The 25,656-nt window shown below is 44.0% G+C and overlaps 1 protein-coding gene across 3 annotated transcripts in view; it reads right to left on the reverse strand.

Annotated features, from left to right (window-relative positions):
- UHMK1 (U2AF homology motif kinase 1) overlaps positions 1 to 25,656 on the reverse strand; it is a 48,005-nt gene that overhangs the window by 7,721 nt on the left and 14,628 nt on the right. For 2 of the 3 annotated variants that reach the window (XM_023247658.2, XM_023247657.2), the window contains one exon: positions 16,808 to 23,726. The exons of the other annotated variant lie outside the window; for it this stretch is intronic. In XM_023247658.2, coding sequence (XP_023103426.1) covers positions 23,698 to 23,726 — 29 coding nt within the window. In that variant the 3' untranslated portion in view covers positions 16,808 to 23,697. Of the gene's footprint in view, positions 1 to 16,807; positions 23,727 to 25,656 lie in introns of those variants that run through there. 3 annotated transcript variants of the gene reach the window in all.

Here is a 25,656-nt window from a genome sequence, read left to right on the forward strand (position 1 = left end):
ATTTCCAATTATGCACTTGAAGGTGTTCTGACCACAAAAAATTAAGAGCATTTTCTGATAATTATTTTGGCCATTTTTTTTTCATCACCCATTTTCTTCACAGTCCAATAAAAGCATCTATGAACTATGTGCTAAACACGATTTACTGTTATAAGATGGGCAGATTTCCAGGGGCGCCGGGGTTGGTCGGTTAAGCGTCCGACTTTAGCTCAGGTCGTGATCTCACGGTTCGTGGGTTCGAGCCCCGCATCGGGCTCAGTGCTGACAGCGTGGAGCCTGGAGCTGCTTCGGATTCTGTGTTTCCCTCTCTCTCTGCCCCTCCCTCACTCACGCTGTCTCTGTCTCTCTTTCTCTCTCTCTCTGTCTTTGTCTCTTTCTCAAAGATAAACATTAAAAAAAAAAAAAGAAGGGCAGATTTCCAGAATTTCAATATTAAACAAATGGACTTGACATTTGCTAAGCACAGTGAAGGACATTTTGGACAAATTAAGTCCAAAATTTGCTTAAATGATGTATGCAAATCCTTTAGTAATTTATAAACTATAGATAAATTTCCATTATTTCTTAGGTGCTTAGAAACATGAAGTGACTTTTTCCTGTGAATTCTCCTACCCCACATCACCTCCTTACAGCCTGAAGTACGTCTTTTCTACCTCTTGAAGCAGGCCAGCTAGCAACAGTTTCTCTAAGACTTTTTTTTTTTAACTGGGAATATGTTTATGTTTTTGCTTTTATTTTTTTTTAATGTTTATTTATTTTTGAGAGAGAGCAAGAGCGAGCACACGTGGAGGAGGGGCAGAGAGAGATGGAGAGAGAAGGAGAGAGAATTCCAGGCAAGCTCTGCACCACCAGCATATAGTCCCACGCGGGGCTGGAACCCGTGGGTTGTGAGATCATGACCTGAGCCAAAGCTAAGAGTCGGTCGCTCACCCGACTGAGCCACCCAGGTGCCCCTATCTGGGGATATTTTTTTTTTAATATGAAATTTATTGTCGACTCGGTTTCCATACCACACCCAGTGCTCATCCCCACAGGTGCCCTCCTCCATGCGCATCACCCACTTTCCCCTTTCCCCCACCCCCCATCAACCCTCAGTTTTTTCTCAGTTTTTAAGAATTTCCTACTATAGATGCTGAAGAGGATGTGGAGAAACGGGAACCCTCTTGCACTGTTGGTGGGAATGCAAATTGGTGCAGCCACTCTGGAAAACAGTGTGGAGGTTCCTCAAAAAATTAAAAATAGACCTACCCTAGGACCCAGCAATAGCACTGTTAGGAATTTACCCAAGGGATACAGGAGTGCTGATGCACAGGGGCACTTGTACCCCAGTGTTTATAGCAGCACTCTCAACAATAGCCAAATTATGGAAAGAGCCTAAATGTCCATCAACTGATGAATGGATAAAGAAATTGTGGTTTATATACACAATGGAATACTACGTGGCAATGAGAAAGAATGAAATATGGCCTTTTGTAGCAACGTGGATGGAACTGGAGAGTGTGATGCTAAGTGAAATAAGCCATACAGAGAAAGACAGATACCGTAAGTGTTCACTCTTATGTGGATCCTGAGAAACTTAACAGAAACCCATGGGGGAGGGGAAGGAAAAAAAAAAAAGAGGTTAGAGTGGGAGAGAGCCAAAGCATAAGAGACTCTGAAAAACTGAGAACAAACTGAGGGTAGATGGGGGGAGGGAGGGAGGGGAGGGTGGGTGATGGGTATTGAGGAGGGCACCTTTTGGGATGAGCACTGGGTGTTGTATGGAAACCAATTTGACAATAAATTTCATATATTGGAGAAAAAAAAAGAGTCTCCTATGGTTTGGCTCTCTCCCTCTCCAACTTTTTTTTTTCTCCTTCCCCTCCCCCATGGGTTTCTGTTAAGTTTCTCAAGATCCACATAAGAGTGAAACCATATGGTATCTGTCTTTCTCTGTATGACTTATTTCTCTTAGCATCACACTCTCCAGTTCCATCCACGTTGCTACAAAAGGCCATATTTCATTCTTTCTCATTGCCACGTAGTACTCCATTGTGTATATAAACCATAATTTCTTTTTTTTTTAGATTTTTTTTAATGTTTATTTACTTTTGAGAGAGAGAGAGAGAGAGAGAGAGAGAGAGAGAGAGAGAGAGCACGAGTTGAGGAGGGGTAGAGAGAGAGAGGGAGACACAGAATCTGAAGCAGGCTCCAGGCTCTGAGCTGTCAGCACAGAGCCCGACGCAGGGCTCGAACTCATGAACCGTGAGATCGTGACCTGAGCGAAGTTGGACGCTTAACCAACTGAGCCACCCAGGCGCCCAAAACCACAATTTCTTTTTCCATTCATCAGTTGATGGACATTTAGGCTCTTTCCATAATTTGGCTATTGTTGAGAGTGCTGCTATAAACACTGGGGTACAAGTGCCCCTATGCATCAGCACTCCTGTATCCCTTGGGTAAATTCCTAGCAGTGCTATTGCTGGGTCCTAGGGTAGGTCTATTTTTAATTTTTTGAGGAACCACCACACTATTTTCCAGAGTGGCTGCACCAGCCAGGCTTCTCAAAAAGAAAAGGGAGATGACCCAAATAGATAAAATCATGAATGAAAACGGGATTATTACAACCAATCCCTCAGAAATACAAGCAATTACCAGGGAATACAATGAAAAATTATATGCCAACAAACTGGACAACCTGGAAGAAATGGACAAATTCCCAAACACCCACACACTTCCAAAACTTAAACAGGAAGAAATAGAAAACTTGAACAGACCCATAACCAGGGAAGAAATTGAATCAGTTATCAAAAATCTCCCAACAAATAAGAGTCCAGGACCAGATGGCTTCCCTGGGGAATTCTACCAGACATTTAAAGCAGAGATAATACTTATCCTTCTCAAGCTGTTCCAAAAAATAGAAGGGGAAGGAAAACTTCCAGACTCATTCTATGAAGCCAGCATTAATTTGCTTCCTAAACCAGACAGAGACTCAGCAAAAAAAGAGAACTACAGGCCAATATCCCTGATGAATATGGATGCAAAAATTCTCAATAAGATACTAGCAAATTGAATTCAATGGCATATAAAAAGAATTATACACCATGATCAGGTGGGATTCATGCCTGGGCTGCAAGGTTGGTTCAACATTTGCAAATCAATGAATGTGATACATCACATTAATAAAAGAAAAGAACCATATGATCCCGTCAATCGATGCAGAAAAAGCATTTGACAAAATTCAGCATTCTTTCTTAATTAAAACCCTCGAGAAAGTCGGTATAAAAGGAACATACTTAAACATCGTATCTGGGAATATTCTTAACATGCCTTCATTTTTTGAGGTATAACTCTTGCAGCATAAGAAGGCCACCCATTTATGTCTGAACAAACCTGCTAATTGTAGGGATAATGCCATTGGATGTGGGTTTCTCGCTTTCCACCCAAAACGAAGCAGCTCCCTCCAGCCCTAAGGCTTTCATAGCCACCCCGTCTCAGTCACTGCAGAATCAGGAGGGCTGGGAGGGGAAGCACCACCCCCCCAAGAACACGGCAGACGCACACTGCGTGTGCAGAAGCTCAGCAGAGTCTCCTAAATAAATGCTTCTTAATTTGTTTTTTTTTTCTTCACTCTTTTCCCAGAACCCTGAAATAATTGTGTTTCAAAATTATTGTCTACTTTTAAAGTTGTTGTTTGGGGGGGGGGGGGGAAGGATTTGCTGCTTGAAATGCTGCTCTCTGAATAATACAGAATAGATTCTCAAAGGGTGTAACTCTTAGAACAGCCACTGATTTATAATTTTGGCTGCTCAGGGCAGCAATGGAGATGCTCCCATCCTATCAAAGAAGGTTATTGCTCTAGAATGCTCATTTTTACTTGGTTTTTCTTGCCGGAAGTTCCTTTTTTATCAGAGATAATAGGGGGCTTACATTTACTGAGCAAATACCAGGTTACTGGCATGATACATTCTCCCACGTACAATTTCTCTTTGAAATAATGATTTTAGGGGTGCCTGGGTGGCTCCGTCGGTTGGGCGTCCAACTTCAGCTCAGGTCATGATCTCACGATTTGTGAGTTCGAGCCTCGCGTCAGACTCTATGCTGACAGCTCAGAGCCTGGAGCCTGCTTCAGATTCTGTGTCTCCCTCTCTCTGCCCTTCCCATGCTCATGCTCTGTCTCTGTCTCAAAAATAAATAAAACGTTAAAAAATTTTAAATAAATAAAAATAATGATTTTAAGCTTTTTATAACATATAAATGCAATATGTACTTTTTTTTTTTAATGTTTATTTACTTATTTTGAGAAAGAGTGCATGTGAGCAGGGTAGGGGCAGAGAGAAAGGGAGAGAGAGAGTCCCAAACAGGCTTCTGCACTGCCAGCACAGAGCTCGACATGCGGCTGAATCTCACAGGCATGAGATCATGCCTGGAGCAAAAACCAAGAATCAGGTGCTTAACCGACTGAGCCACCCAGGCATCCCAATATGTACTTTTTTTTTTTTTAATGCTTATTATTTATTTTTTGAGATAGAGAGACAGAGCGCAACTGGGGGAGGGACAGAGAGAGAGGGAGACACAGAATCTGAAGTAGGTTCCAGGCTCTGAGCTGTCAGCACAGAGCCCGATGTGGGGCTCAAACCCACAAACCGTGAGATCATGACCTAAGCCGAAGTCGGACGTTTACCCGGCTGAGTCACCCAGGTGCCCCTCCCTGGTAAGAAGTTTTTTTTTTGCTGGTAAGAATTCTTGTTCTTAAGGCGTGTACCTAGGATCATAGTCATCCCATCTAGAATACATATATTTTTAAATTTGGTGGCCCTTTTTATTACAAACAATGTCTTCGGATGGGAAATATCCAAATGGGAAATACAACTTTCATATATCATCCGAATTCGCTGGACTAGAAAGCAAGGGGTTCTGCTAGCCAGCAGGCTCAGGCAGGACGTGCCGCTGGGTTGCTAACTCAGCGTCACCAGCCCAACCTGCCCTCTTCTACCGATGGCCTTGGAGCATTCATCGGGTTGTTAAGTTACTGGACTTACCCTTTACTGAGAAGTTTATTTTTCCATAAAAAGGCTGTGGTTTCAAGTTGCTACGGAACTTGGGAAGGGCAGAACACCAAGGGGTGCGGGAGTAATGAGGGGCCCATGAACCCGGGCCACCACGAGGTTGAGGCGCGTCACAGTCAGATCCAATTCATGCCCGTCATTCCCAGCCTCTTGCTTTCCCTTGGAAACTAGAAAATTAATGTCCCGGATCATGTTCCTGGAACTCGAAGAAATACCATGAGTAATGAGCATGCGTGAATTTTATCAAAGAAATGTAGTCAATCTACGTGGAGCATACGGACGTGGGGCACACACAGGAAATCGTTCAGTTTCATTGAAGCCGGTTGTGAAAAGCATAATTACAGAGAGACTTAGGGTTTGAAATTCAGGCCACCCTGGGGACAGACTGAATGAGGCCACAGAATTTTACTCCTGACATATTAAACAGCTTCAGAACCATTTGGCCCCCACAGGGTTAGGGATAGGGTTAGGGTTAGGGTTAGGGTTTTAGGGTTAGGGTTAGGGTTAGGGTTTATGGTGAGGGTTAGGGTTTTAGGGTTAGGGTTAGGGTTTTAAGGTTAGGGTTAGGGTTTTTCGATTAGGGTTAGAGTTTTACGGTTAGCATTAGGGTTTTAGGATTAGGGTTAGGGTTTTAAGGTTAGCGTTTTAGGGGTAGGTTTAGGGTCAGCATTTTAGGATTAGGGTTAGGGTTAGGGTTAGCCCACACCTACATCAACAGTGAAATATTCCTTGTCAAGTAATCATAGCCCACTTACTGAGTTTTTCATTTGTAGTGATAGTCTTCTTTGATCTTTTCACAGAACTTTACGTTATAATGAAAATGAAGGGTTCATTGTGTTGGAAGGAAAAAATATTCTTACAATCCCAAGCCAGAATCTCGTCACATCCACACTTAATACTGACAGTCAAATTGTATTCATGAGGTTAACCATAATATATACTCATTTTCCTCCCTAATAAAATGTTGACGGGTGCCATATTTATTTTTGTCAACAACCTGAAAGAGTCAACGATATATAATTTATATTTTAATTATTGTTTGACAGGCTTGAAAGTTTAGTGAAAAGATTTAAAACAGCAATAACAGTCAGAACGAAGCACAGAGATTTTACAACCGTGTTTCCAGATCCATTGTAGTTGACACATTTTCCACAATTGCAAATAGAAATGGTGTTTTTTTTTTAACGTTTATTTACTTTTGAGACAGAGAGAGACAGAGCATGAATGGGGGAGGGTCAGAGAGAGAGAGGGAGACACAGAATCCAAAACAGGCTCCAGGCTCTGAGCTGTCAGCATAGAGCCCGATGCGGGGCTCGAACTCTTTAACTGTGAGATCATGACCTGAGCTGAAGTCGGACACTTAACCGACTGAGCCACCCAGGCACCCCAGAAATGGTTTTTTTTTAATGTAATGTTGTTAGAAATGGAAAGTATGGGGGCGCTTGGATGGCTTAGTCTACTAAGCGAGTCTCGATTTCGGCTCAGATCATGATCTCACAGTTGGTGGGATCAAGCCCTGTGTGGGGCTTCTCGATGCCCTCATGGAGCCTGCTTAGGATTCTCTCTCTCACCCTCTCTCTCTCTCTCACTGCCCCTCCTATGCTTTCTCTCTCTCTCTCTCTCAAAAATAAATAAACATTAAAAATTATAATAAAAAGTATGGATTTGCTAAAATTCCCTGCTCTTTGGGATTTTCCTTCTATCAAATGTGGTCAGGGTGACCTGTGTAATCAAACCAAAATGGTCAAACAAATAGAGCTAGCACTGTAGGGAAAAAGTTCTATAAAGATCAACTTGCAGCCAGAAAGGATCAGAGTAACTTGGGGGATGAGGAGAACGAGGCAAAGAGGGAAGAAAACCCACCTCGCTCCAGTGTCCCATGTGAACTGGCACATTCGGTCAGCACAGTGTCGGGGCACGAATGCAATTATTATCTCTTAAACAAGGAGACCAAGTCTTTCAGTCTTTAAGCAGCTGTGATGGGGTCTCTCCTTCAAAATGACAGATGAGTCATAGGGTCCCTTTAGCACTCGAATGTGCCTTACTGTCTTCACTTCTTAGTCACTTCCTCAGTTCTGTCAGTCTGTCTGTCTCACTCACACACACACACACACACACACACACACACACACACACGTTTGGCATCTGATCATTTCTGTCTTTCACCCTAGTAACTTGGTCTTTGTAGGTCAGCAAATGGCCCTAATGCCCTGTCCAAAAAGACATTGCGGTGGAGGGGGGGGGGGCAGGGGAATAGCATTAAAAAGAACAGGCATTAAAATTGAAAAGAACCTTCCGTTCCTTCCTTCATCCTTGACCATCTACATCCACTTGTGATGCTAACCAATGTTGTGCAGGCGACCAGCCCTTGCCAGACCTTCCTTATTGCCTAACGATTAGCCAGTTAGCTGACTTCCCTGCCCTCTCCTTTGGAGAGGAAGACGAAGATAGTCGTGTCATGTGCATGAACAGATACCCGAATAATGGATGGAAGCCATTGCGAGGGGCAGAATTACAATTCGCCAAAGCCACAGAAGTGACCCTCAAAACACCACGTTGGAACAGCCTAGGTCAGGGACTATACACGTTACCCATCATCAAAGCACCGACGTCTAAGTTCTCTTTCTTGACTATAATCTGAAAGTCAGATCCTGTCCTTGAGGGGTACACAGCAATGATAAGACAGTGTTTTGTTTTGTTTTTCACTTTTTTTAAGTTTACTTATTTATTCTGAGAGAGACAGAGAGCGCGAGCAGGGGAGGGGCAGAGAGAGAGGGAGAGAGAGGATCCCAAGCAGGCTCAGCACCGCCGGCACGGAGCCCAGTGCAGGGCTCGAACTCCCGAACTTCGAGATCATGACCTGAGCCGAAACCAAGAGTCAGTTGCCCAACGGGCTGAGCCACCCAGGCGCCCCGAGACAGTGTCTCACCACGAGCCGGGAGCCGCCTCTGATTCCAAGTGTTGAGGGGGAACGCTCGTCCCCACTCCCCATGCTCTGTGTGGAAGGCGCTCCTTTAATTTCATCTTGCTGCTCCTCACACCCCCCTGCTCATTTCTGGAGGAACAGCAGTGAACTGACTGGTCAACCGGGGAGGGGTGTGCCTAACTCTCAGTCCTGCAGATGTCAACCATCGGGTAAGCTTAGCAGCAGGTGCCCTGCACCTGTCTGGGGGAGGGGGGCTGCCACTGCGTGTTAGGTCTGTGAAAGTCTCTGGTGCAACACCAGGAAGCTTGCTGTAGCCACGCACCGAACCTACACTCTCCAGCTGTGCTCTCAGCAAACAGGAGCCATTTGGTCTCCACTGGCCTGACGACTTCATACCAGGAAGCTCAAGACGCGGCTCAGAGGGGAGGGGTATCTCTTTTGGGTTTCTTCGTTTTCTTAGCTCCCTCATCCCCTGGCAGAAATTATTATAGCATTCTCATTATAACAGATGTCCTTTTCTCTACAAGATGAGTAAGACACAGTCACTGCTCTTGAAGTTCTCACACTAGGAAGGGGAAGAAACAGAGAAACATTATTTAGTGTGAAGAAATTCTGATGGAGGCAGAGCACAAGAGTGGACTAGGCATGAACGAAGGAGTGGTTGACCGGGCCGGGCAACCACCAGGTTACAAAGATCGCGGTAGGCGGGCTGATTCTGAAAGGGCGAGCGGTTGTTGGCCAAGCAGTGACGCGCAGAAACAGGGAGCACTCTCGGCGGATCCTGGAACACACGGCCTCCCGCCCAGGGCAGAGCTGGGGAGGAGTGGGCAGGGCATACGGACAAGAGGTTGGCAAGCATGGGAAGCAACTGGCACGCATGTTAAAAACATAGACGACCGGGGCGCCCTGGTGGCTCAGTCGGTTAAGCGTCCGACTCTTGGTTTTGTTGCATCCACACGACTCCTGAAACAGAATGCTACGGGCACCAGTGACAGTCACAACAAAGTTTATTACAACGAGAGGCAAGGCCGACCGATCGGGACCAACACTCTTGATAAGAGTGAGGCCCCAAACAGCTGGGGTACAGAGTTTTTAAAGCCGACCACATCGTTTTATCATTACCTGGGAACAGAACAGAGAAACAGTTCCCAGATGAGTTAGAAACAGTTGCCAGATGAGTCAGAAACAGTTATCGAATGAGGTGATTATTTCAGACTTTCTGCCGCTAAGTTGCAACCAGTGGATCTCCTTGACCTTGTCTCTGATGCTCTTTTTCTGAGCTTTTGTTTCCTTCATTGGTAAAGCCTGATTCACAAGAGTATGAAGTATGATTTACAAGAGTAAAAGCAAGGCTGTTATCTTTTGACCTTCAGTGTCAGAACAAAGTTGTTATTTTTCAAGCTAAGCGTTAAGCCCTACACTGTAATTTAACCCTTACAGTTTCGGCTCAGGTCACGATCTCGAGGTTCTTGAGTTCGAGCCCTGCATCAGGCTCCACGCTGACAGTGCAGAGGCTGCTTGGGATTCTCTCTCTCTCTCTCTTTCTGCCCCGCCCCTGCTCATGCTCTCTCTTTCTCAAAAATAAACACACACACACACACACAACCAAAGGGCACCTGGGTGGCCCAGTCGGTTAAACATCTGACTCTTGATTTTGGCTCACATCATGATCTCACAGTCATGAGATCAAGTCCCTCATCGAGCTCTGCACTGGGCACGGAGCCTGCTTAAGATTCTCTCTCTTTTTCCCTCTCTCTCTGCCCTTACGCTGCTCACATATGGGGTCTCTCTATATATAAAAAAACAAGACAGAACAAAACCACAGATGACCAGGCCCTACCACAAATTTACAATTCCAGAAGGAGTAACCGGGAATGTGTGTTTTTAATCAGCACCCCAGATAATCTTTTGATCCAGAAAGTTTGGGAATCACTGCCTACATTGGAGGCACTGAAGAGCTTCAAGACACGGAGGAATCCGATCAGAACAGAATTGTTAACTCTGTTGGCACAGCGGAGCTTGAAGGCAGGAAGTGCTCTGTAATAGTTTAAACAAGAGACAGTGAGGGTCCAAAACACGCTGCTGACAATGGGTACGAAGTTCAACGACAAAATTTAAGAGATATTTAAGGTGTTAGGGGCGCTGGGTGGCTCATCCGGCTAAGCATGAGACTCTTCATTTCAGCTCAGGTCACAATTTCACGGTTGGTGGGATCGAGTCCCAGGTCAGGCTCTGGGCTGACAACACGGAGCCTGCGTGGGATTCTCTCTTCCTCTCTATCTGCCCCTGCCTCACTCTCACTCTTTCTCAAAATAAATAAATAAACTTAACAAAAAATTTTAAAAGATATTTAAGGTGTTGCCTGGGCAGCACTTAGCTGACTGCATGCTGACAGTGAAGGAGACACAGAGGTCGCCTACGTTTCTGATGCAGGGCGCTAGGTGAATGGGCTATTACCAGGAGAGAGTACAGTCGACGTAAGTTTTGAGTTAGATATCTCCCTGGCTAAGGGGCAATTGTCTCTTCTGTGAGCACCATTCCCTCTCCAAAGGAAGAGTCCACAATAATCTTTGCAGAGTGTAGTTCAATATCTGGTCATAGCTTATTGATCTAGAGTGGACACTTAAAAACCCTGTGCCAATTAAATACTGTCTTCTGGTAATTTGCGACCGGACTTACAGAAAGCCAGAGTTTTTAACTGCGGCTGGAATTTTAACTGTGGGTGGGCAACCGCACTCCATCAGTGGATGGAGAAGCAGAGGGAAGAGAGCAGTATAGTAATAGAATTAGCAGGAAGAGGAGGGGGAGGAGGAGAATAACGCAGGCACACCCCCAAAAGAGCAGAGAGGAAGAAACGAATCAGAGAGCGCCCCGGCACCTTCCCAGTTGCTGGTTCCTACCCCTGCGTGAGACCTGGCTGCACTGTGACCTTTGTCCTCCGTAAACTCAACTGTGGCCTTATATAAATGCTTTGGGTTTTGATATATTCAACTCTGCTAGTAGTCGGCAACAACTATGGTTCTTTGCCCCACAGGCATAAAGACAGCATTTGGGGTTGGGTCCTATCGAGATTTTAGGGGTCCACAAGTCATTCGAATGGAATCATCCAGTAAGATGTTTGACATGTCAGTCATGGGATGAAATAATCTTTTGCCTGTGCTTGGCATAAAAGTTGAAGCTGAGGGGCGCCTGGGTGGTGCAGTCGGTTAAGCGTCCGACTTCAGCCAGGTCACGATCTCGCGGTCCGTGAGTTCAAGCCCTGCGTCAGGCTCTGGGCTGATGGCTCGGAGCCTGGAACCTGTTTCCGATTCTGTGTCTCCCTCTCTCTCTGCCCCTCCCCCGTTCATGCTCTGTCTCTCTCTGTCCCAAAAATAAATAAACGTTGAAAAAAAAAAATTTAAAAAGTTGAAGCTGAATGAGAAGGACTATGGTCACCTAGATCATAAGAAAGAGCATGAGGAAAGAGATAAAAAATAGAAGCTATCTAGACACTACAACGATTGTAGAGGAAAGTTAAAGACTTGTTATTCCTGACGGAGAAAGAAATGGCCCTTTGGCTATTGTGGCTAAAAACAGAATTTTCCCCAGCTCTTAGAATTGCTGAGTATGATCAAGGTCCATACACATTATGATTAATCGAATAATACTAGAAGTAATGAGTAATGACAGACATCATTAGAGAGAAACCTCCACATTCACTGTGACAGACTCATCTTATTCCAGGCGAGCAACAGCTATGCTCATGCCCTCCTTTCCTTCCGGGAACAACCATCCCCGAGTGGGCCACTTTGATGACCCCACCACCGACTTCCCAGAAGGCAGAGACGCAGGATGTAAGACAACAAATGGGGACCAGAATGCCTCATGGAGTCAAAAACTTTCCCGCACCTCATAAATCAGCGGCGGTCCTGGGGTTTTGTCTGGGATGCTTTCCAAACATGTGGTAAGTATTATTTGTCATGGAACTCTGTGTACCAGAAAGTTCATTTTGTTATTAATGATCACTAGGACATTTGTCAATTATGATGGTTCGTTGGATCCTACTTTCTCCTTCCTTTTCCTCTTAAGGTCACACATTCCAATTAAACTATCTTTTTAGAAGTTTGGGCCCTGAAACATATACCATTCCTCTGCCCCAAGATCCATACTTAGTGACACAGTGAAAAGACAGGAAGGGGACACCAGGGTGGCTCAGCCGGTTAAGCGTCTGACTCTTAGTTTCGGCTCAGGTCACGATCTCACAGTTCGCAGGTTTGAGCCCCTGCTTGGAATTCTCTCTCTCTGGCCCCTACTCCACTCGTGCTCTCTCTCTCTTTCAAAATAAATAAATAAACTTAAAAATGTAATCTTACAAAAAAAAAAAAAAGACAGGAAGGAAAATACCATTTTTTCCAAATTTTCTTTGAGCATGGAACTTGTAAGAAAAAATGTAATTAGAAACAGCATTTTTAAAAAATCTATCATGGGTCTGTCTGTACATGGTTAACAATGAACGTATTAAATTTTCAGTGCATCGTCATGAAATGAGTTGGTTAACTTTTTGTATATTTACTATTTTGTCAGGCATGTTCAGGTACTTAGTAACCATACATCTGCTTTCGTCTGGGGCGCCTGGGTGGCTCAGTCAGTTAAGCATCCGACTTCGGCTCAGGTCGCGATCTCAAGGTTCGTGGGTTTGAGCCCGCATCGAGCTCTGTGCTGACAGCTTGGAGCCTGGACCTTGTTTCAGATTCTGTGTCTCCCTCTCTCTCTCTGCCCCTCCCCTGCTCATGTTCTGTCTCTCTCTCTCTGTCAAAAATAAACATTAAAAAAAAACTTAAAAAAAAATAAATCTGCTTTGGTCTGCAATCATAACTGGGAGATGCAAATGACAATGTATACAGTCAATACTGTCTCCCCTAAGAAAACACCTTTTTAAAGAAGAGCTAGACTTATTAAATTGCAAGAATAGGGACCTTTAGTTATACAATCCAAACTAGGTTTTCCCAAAGTATTCTACAGAACACTAACATCCCACAAATTTTAAATAGACGTTACATACAAAAGAGTCTTGGGGCACCTGGGTGGCGCAGTCGGTTAAGCGTCCGACTTCAGTCAGGTCATGATCTCGCGGTCCGTGAGTTCGAGCCCCGCGTCGGGCTCTGGGCTGATGGCTCAGAGCCTGGAGCCTGTTTCTGATTCTGTGTCTCCCTCTCTCTCTGCCCCTCCCCCGTTCATACTCTGTCTCTCTCTGTCCCAAAAATAAATAAACGTTGAAAAAAAAATTAAAAAAAAAAAAAGAGTCTTGCCTGGGTCCCAGGTAGGGGAAAAAGGTTATAAAAGATTGAGACAATGGGGAAAAAAGGAATACAAAGTGGGCACTGGGTATTTCTGTATCGATGCTAAATTCTGAGGCTGTGACAAGGTATCACGGTTCACAGAGGGCAACGTCTACCGGCAGGAGAGGCATACTGAACTATTTGACGTGGGGGTCAAATGTCGGGATACTGGCAACTTTCAAACAGTTCAGGGAAAAAAGGGTTACATTTACCTATGGACATAAACGGGAAAGAGCAAGAGATAAAACAAATGTGGCAAAACGTTAACAATAGGGGAATCTAGGTGAAGGGTATTTGGAGTCCATTGGCACTATCCTTCCAACTCTTCGTTTAAATAGGCGCTCTGATGGGGCGCAGGGGTGCCTCAGTGGGCTAAGCATCCGGCTTTGATGTTGGTTCAGGTCATGATCTCATGGGTTTGTGAGTTCAAGCCCCACATCAGGCTCCACTAAGATAGAGAAGCCTACTTAAGATTCTCTCTCCCTCCCTCTCTCTCTCTCTGTCCTCCTCTGCTCATACTTTCTTTCTCAATCCATCAATCCCCCGCAATTCTTAAAACTTCATCTTCGACAGGTTATTACAAAATCTCAACTTTATCGGGGCGCCTGGGTGGCTCGGTCAGTTGGGCGCCCGACTTTGGCCCAGGTCGTGATCTCACAGTTCGTGAGTTTGAGCCCCGCATCAGGCTCCGTGCTGACAGCTCAGGGCCTGGAGCCTGATTCAGATTCTGTGTCTCCCACTCTCTCTGCCCCTCCCCAGCTCACACTTGCACTATCTCTGTCAAAAATAAATAAACTTAAAAAAAAAAATTCAAAATCTCAACTTTATTTTCCTCAATGTGTCACTGATCTCTCTTTAAAGGATCATGGTCTTAAAAATGTAGATGTTCTAATTGTAAAGTAGCTATCTTTTGCTTCTGGTCTGGTATTTTCCAACGGGAAAAATCACTACGCTCCCCCTGCTTTACAAGTTCAATTGAACAGCTTTGTTTAGAGGTCCGTGTCCCAGAGCCGGTGGCCTGATCTTCGTAACTCTGGGAGACATCTGATTTAGCTGGTATTTAAATGTGCAGCCTTCATCACTTACTTTCCTTTGAACTGATCTGAGTATTACTTTTATTTCATATGTAAATGAAGATATTAAAACATAACAGATATTATATGTAATTTCTAAAACACAGGCAGATATAATTTATTAATGTAATACTAGGTATAGTACATGGAAAATGGACCTTTGAAAATGGGTTAATAATTATGTGTTGCAAATCCCCTCACATTCCAACCTGTAAGTCGAGAAGTCTTATTAAAAATTGCAGAATGGTGGAGAAAACTAGAAATTACAATAAAACACTGCATGTTTTTAATTTTTTTTTGTGATGTTTGTTTATTTTTGAGAGAGGGAGAGAGAAAGTGAGAGTGCGGGTGGGGGAGGGGCAGAGACAGGAAGATACGAATCTGAAGCGGGCTCCAGGCTCCACACTGTCAGCACAGAGTCAGATGTGGGGTTTGAACCCACGAACTGCGAGATCATGACCTGAGCCAAAGTCAGACGCCCAACCGACTGAGACACCCAGGTGCCTCAACACTGCATGTGTTTCAACTGGAAAGTTGCTTAGCAAATTCACTATACTCATATTAAGAAGGGACTCAAGGATTTCGATTGTTCAGATATGCAATGTTTTTTAATGTTTATTTTTGAGAGAGAGACAGAGACGGAGTGCGTGTGGGGGAGGGACAGAGAGAGGGAGAGAGAGGATCCAAAGCAGGCTCTGAGCTGTCCGCACAGAGCCCGAGGAGGGGCTCGAACCCCTGAGCCGTGAGATCCATGACCTGAGCTGAAGTCAGATGCTCAACCGACTGAGCCACCCAGGAGCCCCAGATACGGAAGTTCAAGCAGATGGGAATGTAAACAGTGACAACCGAGCAGTTTTAAAAGATTAACCTGATTTCATCACACAGACCACCGGCAGGGACACAGAGCCGAATGGCATTTTACTAAGAGGCTGTATGTATGGCAAAGAGCATGGGGCTTGCAGAAGTACGGGTCATCCGGTATAGACGAAGGGTAGAGTAGAAGTAGGGACAGAGACGGGAGACGCAGGATTTCTAGGTGCAGCCCGATTGTGAAGCCTCATGTGCCAACCTGAGGGGAACGAGGGGTGACTCTGAGGGCGAACGTGAGTGGCACGATCAGGCTTTCTTCATCGTGAAGACGGTCAGCTCTACGAAGGAGGGACTGGAGGACACCAGGCCGGACCTGGGGAGCCTGTAAGAAGCCACGGCAAGGAGGACAGATCAAGAACTAGCCTAAGTGGTAGGAGAGGAAGGGAAAGACGATCTGAGAGGAGTCGCCAGGTTGAGTGGAAGGTGATCCGACAGGGGGAGGTACGACCAACCCCAGGAAGCAAGAGAATCTAAACGGTTCCCCAACCGCAAAATGGAAGCAACACTGGGTACCCTCCTCACGATTGTTGCGACGACCAAGGCGGGGCGAGGGGTGGGGGTGGCAACACGCTAAAACCATTTAGTACAGACCCTGGCAGGAAGTTAAGTGCTCAGTTACCACCATTGCCGCAGCCATCAGGGAGAAGGGGGATGGAGAACGAGTCCCAGGCGGCGCTGGGGTCTGGCCTACTTGACAAAAGTCCTACAACCGAGGCCGTGGTCTCCACACCAGCAGCAGCAGCCACTGTGTCACCTGGGGATTTGTTAGAAACGCACATTCTCGGGCCCCCCGAGAACTACGGTCGTCATCTAGGGCTGGGGTCCGGCAATCCGTAATCCAACAAGCCCTCCCAGGTGACTCGTTCCACGGGTCAAGGGTGCAGTTGCGGATTTAAACGTTCATTTTCTCTGGTCCGTCTGGGCTCTTAAACTTCTAGTAGGGTGTGCCTCTCGATAGCACCCTTCACCCGAACTGCCCGTCCAGACCGGACCAGTCTGGAGACTTCCTGAAAGGGCAGACCAGGGTGTGACCGCAGCTCCTAAATCTTAGGAGAAACTCGGCGAGTTTGCGTAACCTCGGGGGGGCCCTGAGGCTCCATCTATAAACTACCTAAAACAGCACCATCGTCTAGGAGACGCGCCTAACTGATGACGGGATTACTGTTGAACCTACTATTTCATTTGATCCCAGTATAAAAATAATGGCAAGAAAATACTGCTACTGTCAGAAATTAAGTCACCTGTCACTCGATTAAAGCCGTCCGACTTGAGAAAAGAACCAAGATTAGAACACCAATCTTCCAACTAAGAATTCTGGTTCCTTCCAGGAGAGAAGCCTGTTTCTACGGTATCAAGAACATGTATTCCAAAATGAAAAGTTACATTTCAGCACCGTCACGCTACTTCTGTAAGTGAAAAACCATCTTCTTCAGAAATGGTTGAGGCTACATGGAAATTTCTCAATGGTAGCTCCTAGTAAAAATGAAACCCCCAAAGAAGCGTATTTACCTATTATCTAAACTGGACTATTTACACTAAATGCAGGAATAGTTGAAATGAAAACACAACTCCTTTATTTTTAAGCTTTATTTTATCACCCTTATCAAACACACATCAGAAAGCATATCAACAGTGCATCTTACGGTAAGTCAGTTTACAACAAAACTGAACAAGGCAATTGTGTTTACAGAAAAAGTTTTCGGCAAAAAACTGTACGCAACACGGTCCATTGAAACGCAGTGTCCATACTTTTTAGGTATATAGGAAAGTGAAAAATAAAAGTTCTTTGCTACTCAGCAAGAAAAAACAAGTTTAAAAGACTTGAGTAGGAATCAGGAATTTAGGGATTCCAGAAAAGGACTTCTTGGTACTGATACACATCTACATTTATAGTCCCGTTTAGTTATTAAAAGAAAAAAAAAAAAACCAAAAACAAAACCCAACCAACAAAAACTCACAAATAATAAGACATCACCAAGGACAGGGAACCACAGTGCCAAGAAATGCCAAGACCGATATGCTACTGAAAACCTGGTAGAAATGTTACAGACTGTTCACTGTGTACTGTAATATCCTTGTAGATCCGAGGTGGAGGTAAACCAACAGGAGAGAATACTCCTTTTAACTGGCTTTGGTTTGAGTGATCTTTCACATTCTGTCCCACCAAACCTTCTTATCCAAAACCCGGCAAGTGCAGATTTCTGAGGGAAAAGAGTAGCAGATGATAACCTTCACAACCAACCGCTCCAGTGCCGACAGAGGAAGCCATCAACTGTTAAAATCTATTGATCGTGACTGGATTCCGAAGAGTGACCAATGGGTAACAAAGACGGAGCCCTTTTTGGGAAAAAATATCCCTTCTGCCCCACATGTGACACTGGTAAGAGGATATAAAGGAATGTTAAACCATTGAAGATTTTCTCAGTAAAGACTTAAGCGTGAGAGAGTCAATCCTGCTGGAAAAGACAGAACAGCTTCACTCTGCAGAGTAAGTATTCTACAGAGATGCAGCTGAACTTTTTTTTTTAATTATAATAAATAATCATGACTTACTTCCATAAGGTGCTAGAACGTTGCGGCTGGTGCATACTAATACCCCCTGTACCCAGTGTGCAAAGGGAAATGCAGAGATGCTTAATCCCCGGTTTCTTTCCGATCCTTGGTCTGCACGACTGTTGATGTATATCAAAAACACAAAAACTGGAGTTTAAATATTTGTTTTTAAAAATTAAGCCAAACTGAATATGGATATTTAATCTGGGTTTATAAACTCTAAAAATAATTTTCTGGGGAGACAACGATGAGGAATGTGTAGGAAAGGCAATGTTCTGTTCTATGCTACAAGCACCACACCTGGATTTTTCAAAATAAATGATCACTTTTAGATCATAAGCTATATGGGAGATTACTAATACCAGTAAGGAAGCCATTTTCCTCCCCTCACCTCTTTTATTCCTTTTCTTTCTCTTCTTGACTCTTAAATTTGGCAGATTTCTGACAACCCACGCTAACAAAATCACACAGCGATACAGAATTCCAATAACCGAAGAGATTCTGCGTCCGTACGCATGATTTACAACACCTCACCACGTCTGCTTTTAACACAGTCCTGACTTTGTGAGTACCAGTAAGAGGGGAGCCTGGAAGGGCAGGCAGCTGCAAACTGGGAGACAGTGACCAGATATAATTCTCTTGCTGACAGTCGAGAGTCTAACAAAATAAGCTCTCTTCTGCACAACAAGGATTGATGGTCGGGTAAGGCAAGTAAGATAGAATGCTTCTCTTTGCCTCTAAATGAAAGTACTGGGAACCTAGGTCATAAAACACACACCAGTTTCCTTTAGGGTACTGTGGAAGTTACTCTGTTGAATAGGAAATAACACCCGGGCAGTCATCTGATCAGTTTCCCATGAATCCCAGCATTTATGGGGATATAAACGTAACCGCATGATTACGACAACTCTCTGAAAAGCACAAACACAGCGAATTTAAAACATTAATCCTCATAAGCAATATAAGGGACAACGAAAGTGCTGAGCTGTATTTAGGAAGATGAATAAAAACTTTACATCAGGAAAACAAAAGTTGCATAAACTCTCTATCTTCTATCCTGAAGATCACCTTAATTACCACCTATAAAATATACAATTTCCTAAATGCTCTCTGGTTTATAGATATTTCTTTTATAGCCCATTTCTCCTATAAAATTGCAGCAAAAATAGTTACAACTGTTTATCTCCTTCTTAAATACCCACAGTACCTGTTGATTACATGCCACTGTGTCAATCTACTGATCATCCTACAATTAAAAACAACAGTGAAAAACAGAGGTGGGAGAGGTGGCTAAGGGAACAAAACACAACGTCCTGCAGGATCAGGCAGAGAAGCAGCTAACCTTAAACAAAACAAATTCTTCAAATTTCTGGATACTCTAAAAATGGAAATATGCATGTTCCCCTGTAACTAAGAAAATGTAACTTATCCAAATACACCACAAGAGGTTCAGAAGAGTCCCACGTTATAGAGACTCAACATCTTCCCACTCATGGTGAAAGCTTACTAGTAACACTCACTTGGAAAGACTACCATCTCAAGTAAAGGTGCCTTACTGAGCACCTGAAGAAGAAGTGGAAATTCCTTTGAGCTAATCACGACCAAAAGCTGGTCGGCGTGTGACCATACCCGCCAGGAAATAAATTCTATCAGAGAGCGAGAGCAGCAGGATTTGAAGAAGGAACCTAGCGTTAAAAATGGAACGAGGTCCCAGGAAGAATTAGATTCTGCCAGCTAACTCTGGCTTTCCATCATATGCAATATTGGGGGGAAAAATCAAATATGAATAGTTTCACACATACATAAAAAGGTAAACCAAGGACATTCTGGACTTTTATACTATGTGACTCCATCCAAAAGTTCTTCCAAGGAAAAGGCAGAGGTGCAAGAAATTAGCATCATCTGGGAGCTTTCACCCAAATGAGTTTTAGTATTTTCCAGGAAACACAAGGCACTTGCTTAATTCTTTGACTGTCTACACACCCACCAGACTAAAATTTAGTCGTGATACGATTCCATCTGTACCCTAATCTGAATAAAGCCACCTAGCATGGACCCTTGCATAAAACTCTAGGGGAAACACACAGTGAGAGTGTCTCTCCCACGCCCTCACCCAGTAACTATGTTATTGTAATTACCATCAGTTCCTCTGGCGCTGATTTTCATAATAAATTACACCAACTGAAATGTCATGCTGCGGAGGAAAACGGACGGTAGAAATGATGTACGATACGCCTAATGAAGTCAGAACACAAGACCTGAGAAGAAAATGATGACGAAATGGGAGTTCCCTGCGTCTGATGAACACACCCAAAGGAGCCAGGACTGTTTCGGTTGTTCCAGAAGGGTAGCTGATGCCCTGAGCAGGGGGTAAGCCCAGCCTGATAAAACCGAAACAAACCTCGTGGCCATAGTCTCTCTTCGACTTCCTCCACCTGGCAGCACGGTTTCTGGCAGCCAGCACTCCCTATCGCAAATCTGCTCAGAGGTTAAAATATCAGCAGAAGGAACGTGAATCTAGAAGGCAAGTTAAGAATTCAAGGGTATTTGTTTCCTTTAAAGGTTAATTTAACGCATCGCTGCACGCTTTAGCAGCTGGGTACCAAACGGAAGGCAATGCTTGTCTCAGTGAAGACAAGGGAAGGAGGAGCAAAACTCTATTTTACGGTTTTTGTTCTAAAAGCAGCCAGTGTGGGCTCAGGGCGGAACAGAGAGGGAATGTCTCTACAGAGTTGCCACACGGACGGCCACAGAAAAGGGGAGACATCCAGTGGCAATAAGGGCAATCTCTTCCTGCAAGAGGGCAACTTTAAAATGCAGCCAATCATCTTTTAACGAGGTGTGTCTGACTCCACCTGCTCTCCTGGAAAGAGAGCATTCAAGTTTTCAAAGCGGCTAGCTGGCCACCTCCCCCAAATGTTTCCAAAGGACCAAAGATTTCCTCCAGAATAATCCGTTCATATGTCTTTTCTGGGCCAAGAGTGTATCGTGACGATACCACAGAGTGAGGAACCAGCAAGGCAAGAGGGAAGGAAGCAGAGACACTAACTTAGGGAAAGAAAAACTACCTGAGATAAAATTTGTCCGAAAGAGTAAGGTTTAAGTGACAAAAAGCCGCACCTCTTTACCCTACCTCTCAAAAAGAAAATTCCTAGGTTTTTAATAACTTCGAGGAATCAAAATGTGTGTATATATTTCACCCTAAAAGAATCATAAAAATCGCATCTTTTGATAATATTTGGTTCAGGTTTGAGAAAGACAGTAAGATTAAACTTCTTACAGTATCGGGGGAGGGAGGGAGAATCTGCAAACGTCATCTTTGGTAGTAATGGGCTAAAAGCTATAAAATCACAATTTACATCACAGGAGGCATCTTTTTTCAATTTGGTGGCTTTAATATAAAATATTTAATTCAATGCACGGTACTCAGGCTCATCAATTAGTCCCTTGGCCCCCTGAAAATCTAGTTAGAATCTTCTGTAATAAAATTCTACAGTGTCAAACACTACATATAGGTATGAATATATCGGCAATAAGAAGACGAATGCCGTGACATTCAGCATCACGACGCTAGCAGCACGTGGCATCACTAAGCTTAGAAGCCTCCCTGCAGTTTATTTGTGAGGGTTTCTTCTCTGTGGGGGTGGAGGCGGATGAGAGAGGTACAGGTGCCGACCTGGGATGCCTGCTCTTAAAAGAATTCACTTGTATTCCATGTTCATCGGTATGCACAGAAGGACCTGGCGTTTTTAATCACCACGGAAGCTGCTACCCACATAAACATTTATGTTTTAGGAAAGTTTACGTTTCCGGAGTACTGGTTATACTCTCTTGAACTTGTATTTGAAAACAAACCAGCTAATCAATTTCTGAGACGGCCAGAATGAAAAACAACACATCTTCCTTCTAAGGGCACTTACGATTTAATCTTCCCTTGGGGACGATGCCACAAGGCCTTCAGGCAATTCATAAATCCGCCTCTTTATACCAAATTCGGCTTCATAATAAACATTAAGGGAGAGTCCTGAATAATTATGGTAACTGTAAATAACTCAAATGTCAAATAGCAAGTGTTTGAATAGGGTAAAAGAATCCATCCTCTAAAATGTAAATTCTTAGCTGGGCTCTCGTTAACACACACAGACTGTACGAAGCGGCTTCCAGCAGGGAAAGATATTAAAGGCTTTTTCCTTAGGAAAAAACATTTTTAATTTCATTTAGATAAGGAAACAAGAAAAAAATTCATAGCCTGTATCCTTTTTTTTTTTTTTTGTATAATCAGTGCTTTAAAAAGGTTCCCAAGTTTTAAACCTTTAAAGGCAACCTACCATAACGTGGGAGGAATCCATGATTACCACTCCTAAAACCATGTAATCAACCCATGTCCACGAAAGCGTGCACACGAGCATCCTGTGCTCAGGGACACAATGGATTGCTGTAAATCCTTTCATGAATTCTTGATGAGTTTTTCTTCCTTTCTCCCTCCATCTTATGAGAGCTACACCTTTCCTAACTTCCCTGCAGTCAGAAGCCAGACGGTCTGGGATGCCACCCCTCTGGCTTTTCTTCGACCACGAAGGCAGGCAAAGAATGGGTGAAAAGGAAAAGTAGTAGAGGGAGGGCGATGGCAGAGAAAGAGAGGAAGGAAAACAAGAATCCCGGATTATCCACTTTCTCTTTGCCTAGTTTTTTTCTCTTTCCCTTTCCCTTCACTGAACATCTAATTCTTTCTTTTTGACCCACTTCAATTTCCATCATAGTAAACAGAACTCGATCTTGAGAAATCTTACAATGATCACAGGAGATTCAGTACAGAAAAGATGAGCTAATACAGGTTCTAAAGGAGCCTGGAGGATGGGACAAGATACGCGTAGCAAAACTTTTGCTTCGTTCCAACCAATTTAAGAGTTTCAGTTTAACCCAGTCTAGACTCATTTGTTCTGAGCCTCTCAGGAATGAACTATTTTCTCATTTACATTCTATGAGACCAACTCTCAAAAGACATATATCCTAAGTCTTACAGACATGAAACAGCTAGGAAAGAGACAGGTACAGACTGTATGGGCTCACAAGACTCACACTAGAAAGCACGCCAACTCAAATCTCCTCTAGTCTTTCATTCCCGCACACTCACTCAAACATACAAACTAGACATAAAAATTGTGCAAGATCAAGCATCAGCTTTCTATTTTAAAAGCCTTAATTAAAAAAAAAAAAAGTAGATAGGCTCACTGCAGTTTCTTTAAAGGAATATTCAGGACTACAGTACTCCTTTAAAAAAATTCGTAACTCAGTGTTAAGAACACAGTAGGTAATTGCTGCTGGACAATCACTTAACAATTACTGGGAACATCCAGTGCCAGCTATGAGTATCAGTGATAAGGAAGAACCACCTGACAACATAAAGGAATAATCTGGAAGTGATGTCACCGACTCTAACAAACTTGTTAATGTTCACTATGACATGATATTATTCATCCTTGCTTCATGATCATGTGAAATAATTAGTATCTTTTTAGGTTACATACTGAAGAGCAGCACTTGGCCTACTGCACAAAACAAAAGGTTGCCCATATGGATGCTCTAAAACCCCTCAATGTATAGCTGAGAGGTCTTGTCCTACTCAGTGCCAAATGTTTGCAAGGCAGTCATTGCTTGAGCACGTTAGTAGGATTAAATAAATGTACAAAGTATTCCCTTAAAATGGTAAGGGGGTACTTCTGCATTCAGATGTAGAATACAATAACCCAGGAAATGGAGGAGAAACAGGAAAGAGTCCTCAGGTTACTGATTAAAGCAAAGTTTGGTACAGATATCCCCTCTTGTAGGCACTCAGCGGGTAGAATGTGGCCACAACAAACTTCCCATCAAACATCCTTCCAGTCAGTAATTTCTGAGCAGCTTTGGAATCACCGGCATTGGCATACTCCACAAAGACCTGTAAGAGGACACAGAAAAGTGGCTTCATTCCCATCAAGACTGCTTTACAACAGGGCTTCTTCAACTCTAGGGAACACGCACGGATCATTTAGGGCACACAAAGGGATCACACCTTGTTACAATGCAGATGTGGTTTCTGGAGCTCTAAGGTGGGCCTGAGTCTCTACAACAGACTCCCAGGGGCGCCTGGGTGGCTCAGTGGGTTAAGCATCCAACTCTTGATTTCAGTTCAGTTCAGGTTTTTGTGAGTTCAAGCCCCACACTGGGCTCTGTACTGACAGTGCAGCGCCTGCTTGGGATTCTCTCTCTCTCCCCCTCTCTCTGCCCCTCCCCCATGCACTCTCTCTCTCAAAATAAATAAATAAAGGGGCGCCTGGGTGGCTCAGTTGGTTAAGCATCCGACAGGTCATGATCTCATGCCCCGTGAATTTGAGCCCCACATCAGGCTCTGTGCTGAGAGCTCAGAGGCTGGAGCCTGCTTTGGTTTCTGTCTCCATTTCTCTCTGCCCTTCCCCTACTTGATCACTGTCACTCTCTCTCTCTCTCAAAACACTTAAAAAAAATCTTAAAAATAAATACATAAAATAAACTTTAAATAAATAGACTCCCAGGTGATGCCAATGCTGCTGGTCCACAGACCACATTTTTGAGCACGGTTTAGAGTATTTCCCTAACTCAGTTCCATTCGGAAAAATCCACAGAAGACAAGTTGGGTGAAAAGTGTACATCCGTTTGCCATGTTCAGAGGCCAAAGAGAGGGCCGAACAGCCCGGAGACCAGGTGTGCTCCCGCGGCGTCTCAAAGACAACCTACGCGTTCAGAAGCGGCGGGGGGGAAAACCTGGTCACGATACCTACAAGACTCGTAGGAACCGTGACTACAATAAGGAAGAGTTTAAAACTAGGTAATTTCCTTTTCCAGAGCCACAGATTTCCTGAGACAGGTAGAGGATACAGCCTAATAACTTATGTTCTTTTTGATGACCCAAAGTAAAAGTTACTGGGAGACGAAATAATTTGAAATGACATGTCCTCAATTACCCATGAATTTGTGAACCAGAAAAAGAACAGCCTCATCCTCCTCAGTTACTCGCTCATTTGTTAAGTCAACAGTCTTCAAACTGGGGTGCGAGCATCCTAGACACTCAGACTCTCAAAGGGAAACCAAAAATAGGCCATCTGAAGGAAATCAATTTCCAGAGTCTCAGCATTCTCTTATACCTGCTCCTAAAATTGGATCCACCAAGAAGTTCAAGGCAGATTCTCCTTTTCCATTTCCCCTTTCCGCTTGACAAAGTTGCTTCGGAAGGGTACAGAAACCTCCAGGGCATGAAAAGAGACAATTCCAAATACAGTACTTTTGAACTGAATCTTCCTCCATGGGTAAACAAAGCACTATGCCCAGCCTGTGACTGCTCACTCCCCCCCCCCCAATTTTTTATGTTTATTTTACTTGTGAGAGACAGACAGACAGACAGACACCCAAGCAGGCTCCATGCTGTCGGCACAGAGCCCACTGTGGGGCTCGAACTCATGAAGCCATGAGATCATAACCTGAGCCGAAACCAAGAGTCAGACACTTAATGGACTGAGCCACCCAGGCACCCGAGTACCAGTTAGCTCTAGTGACATAGGCCTTTTCATTGAACAGAAAAGAAAGTTAAAAGATGACGTCCACTGACAATGCAGCTCTTTCTGATTTTTTTTAACCTGATTCTCAGTAACTTCCAAGTCCACACACCAGCGTTCAGTGAGCAGACGTGCACTTCCAGAAGGAGAGCATGCTCTCTGTGATGCTCCTGGCTTCACAGATAACCGACCTCCAGTTTTATACATTGCAACATTTCAAACTAAAGAGGAAAAACATTTTTATAATTTACTATGAAATTAAATAATTATATCAATTTAATCTTGACTACTCTTTCTAAT

The sequence above is a fragment of the Felis catus genome, chromosome F1 (genome assembly GCF_018350175.1).
Source record: "Felis catus isolate Fca126 chromosome F1, F.catus_Fca126_mat1.0, whole genome shotgun sequence".
NCBI lineage: Eukaryota > Metazoa > Chordata > Mammalia > Carnivora > Felidae > Felis > Felis catus.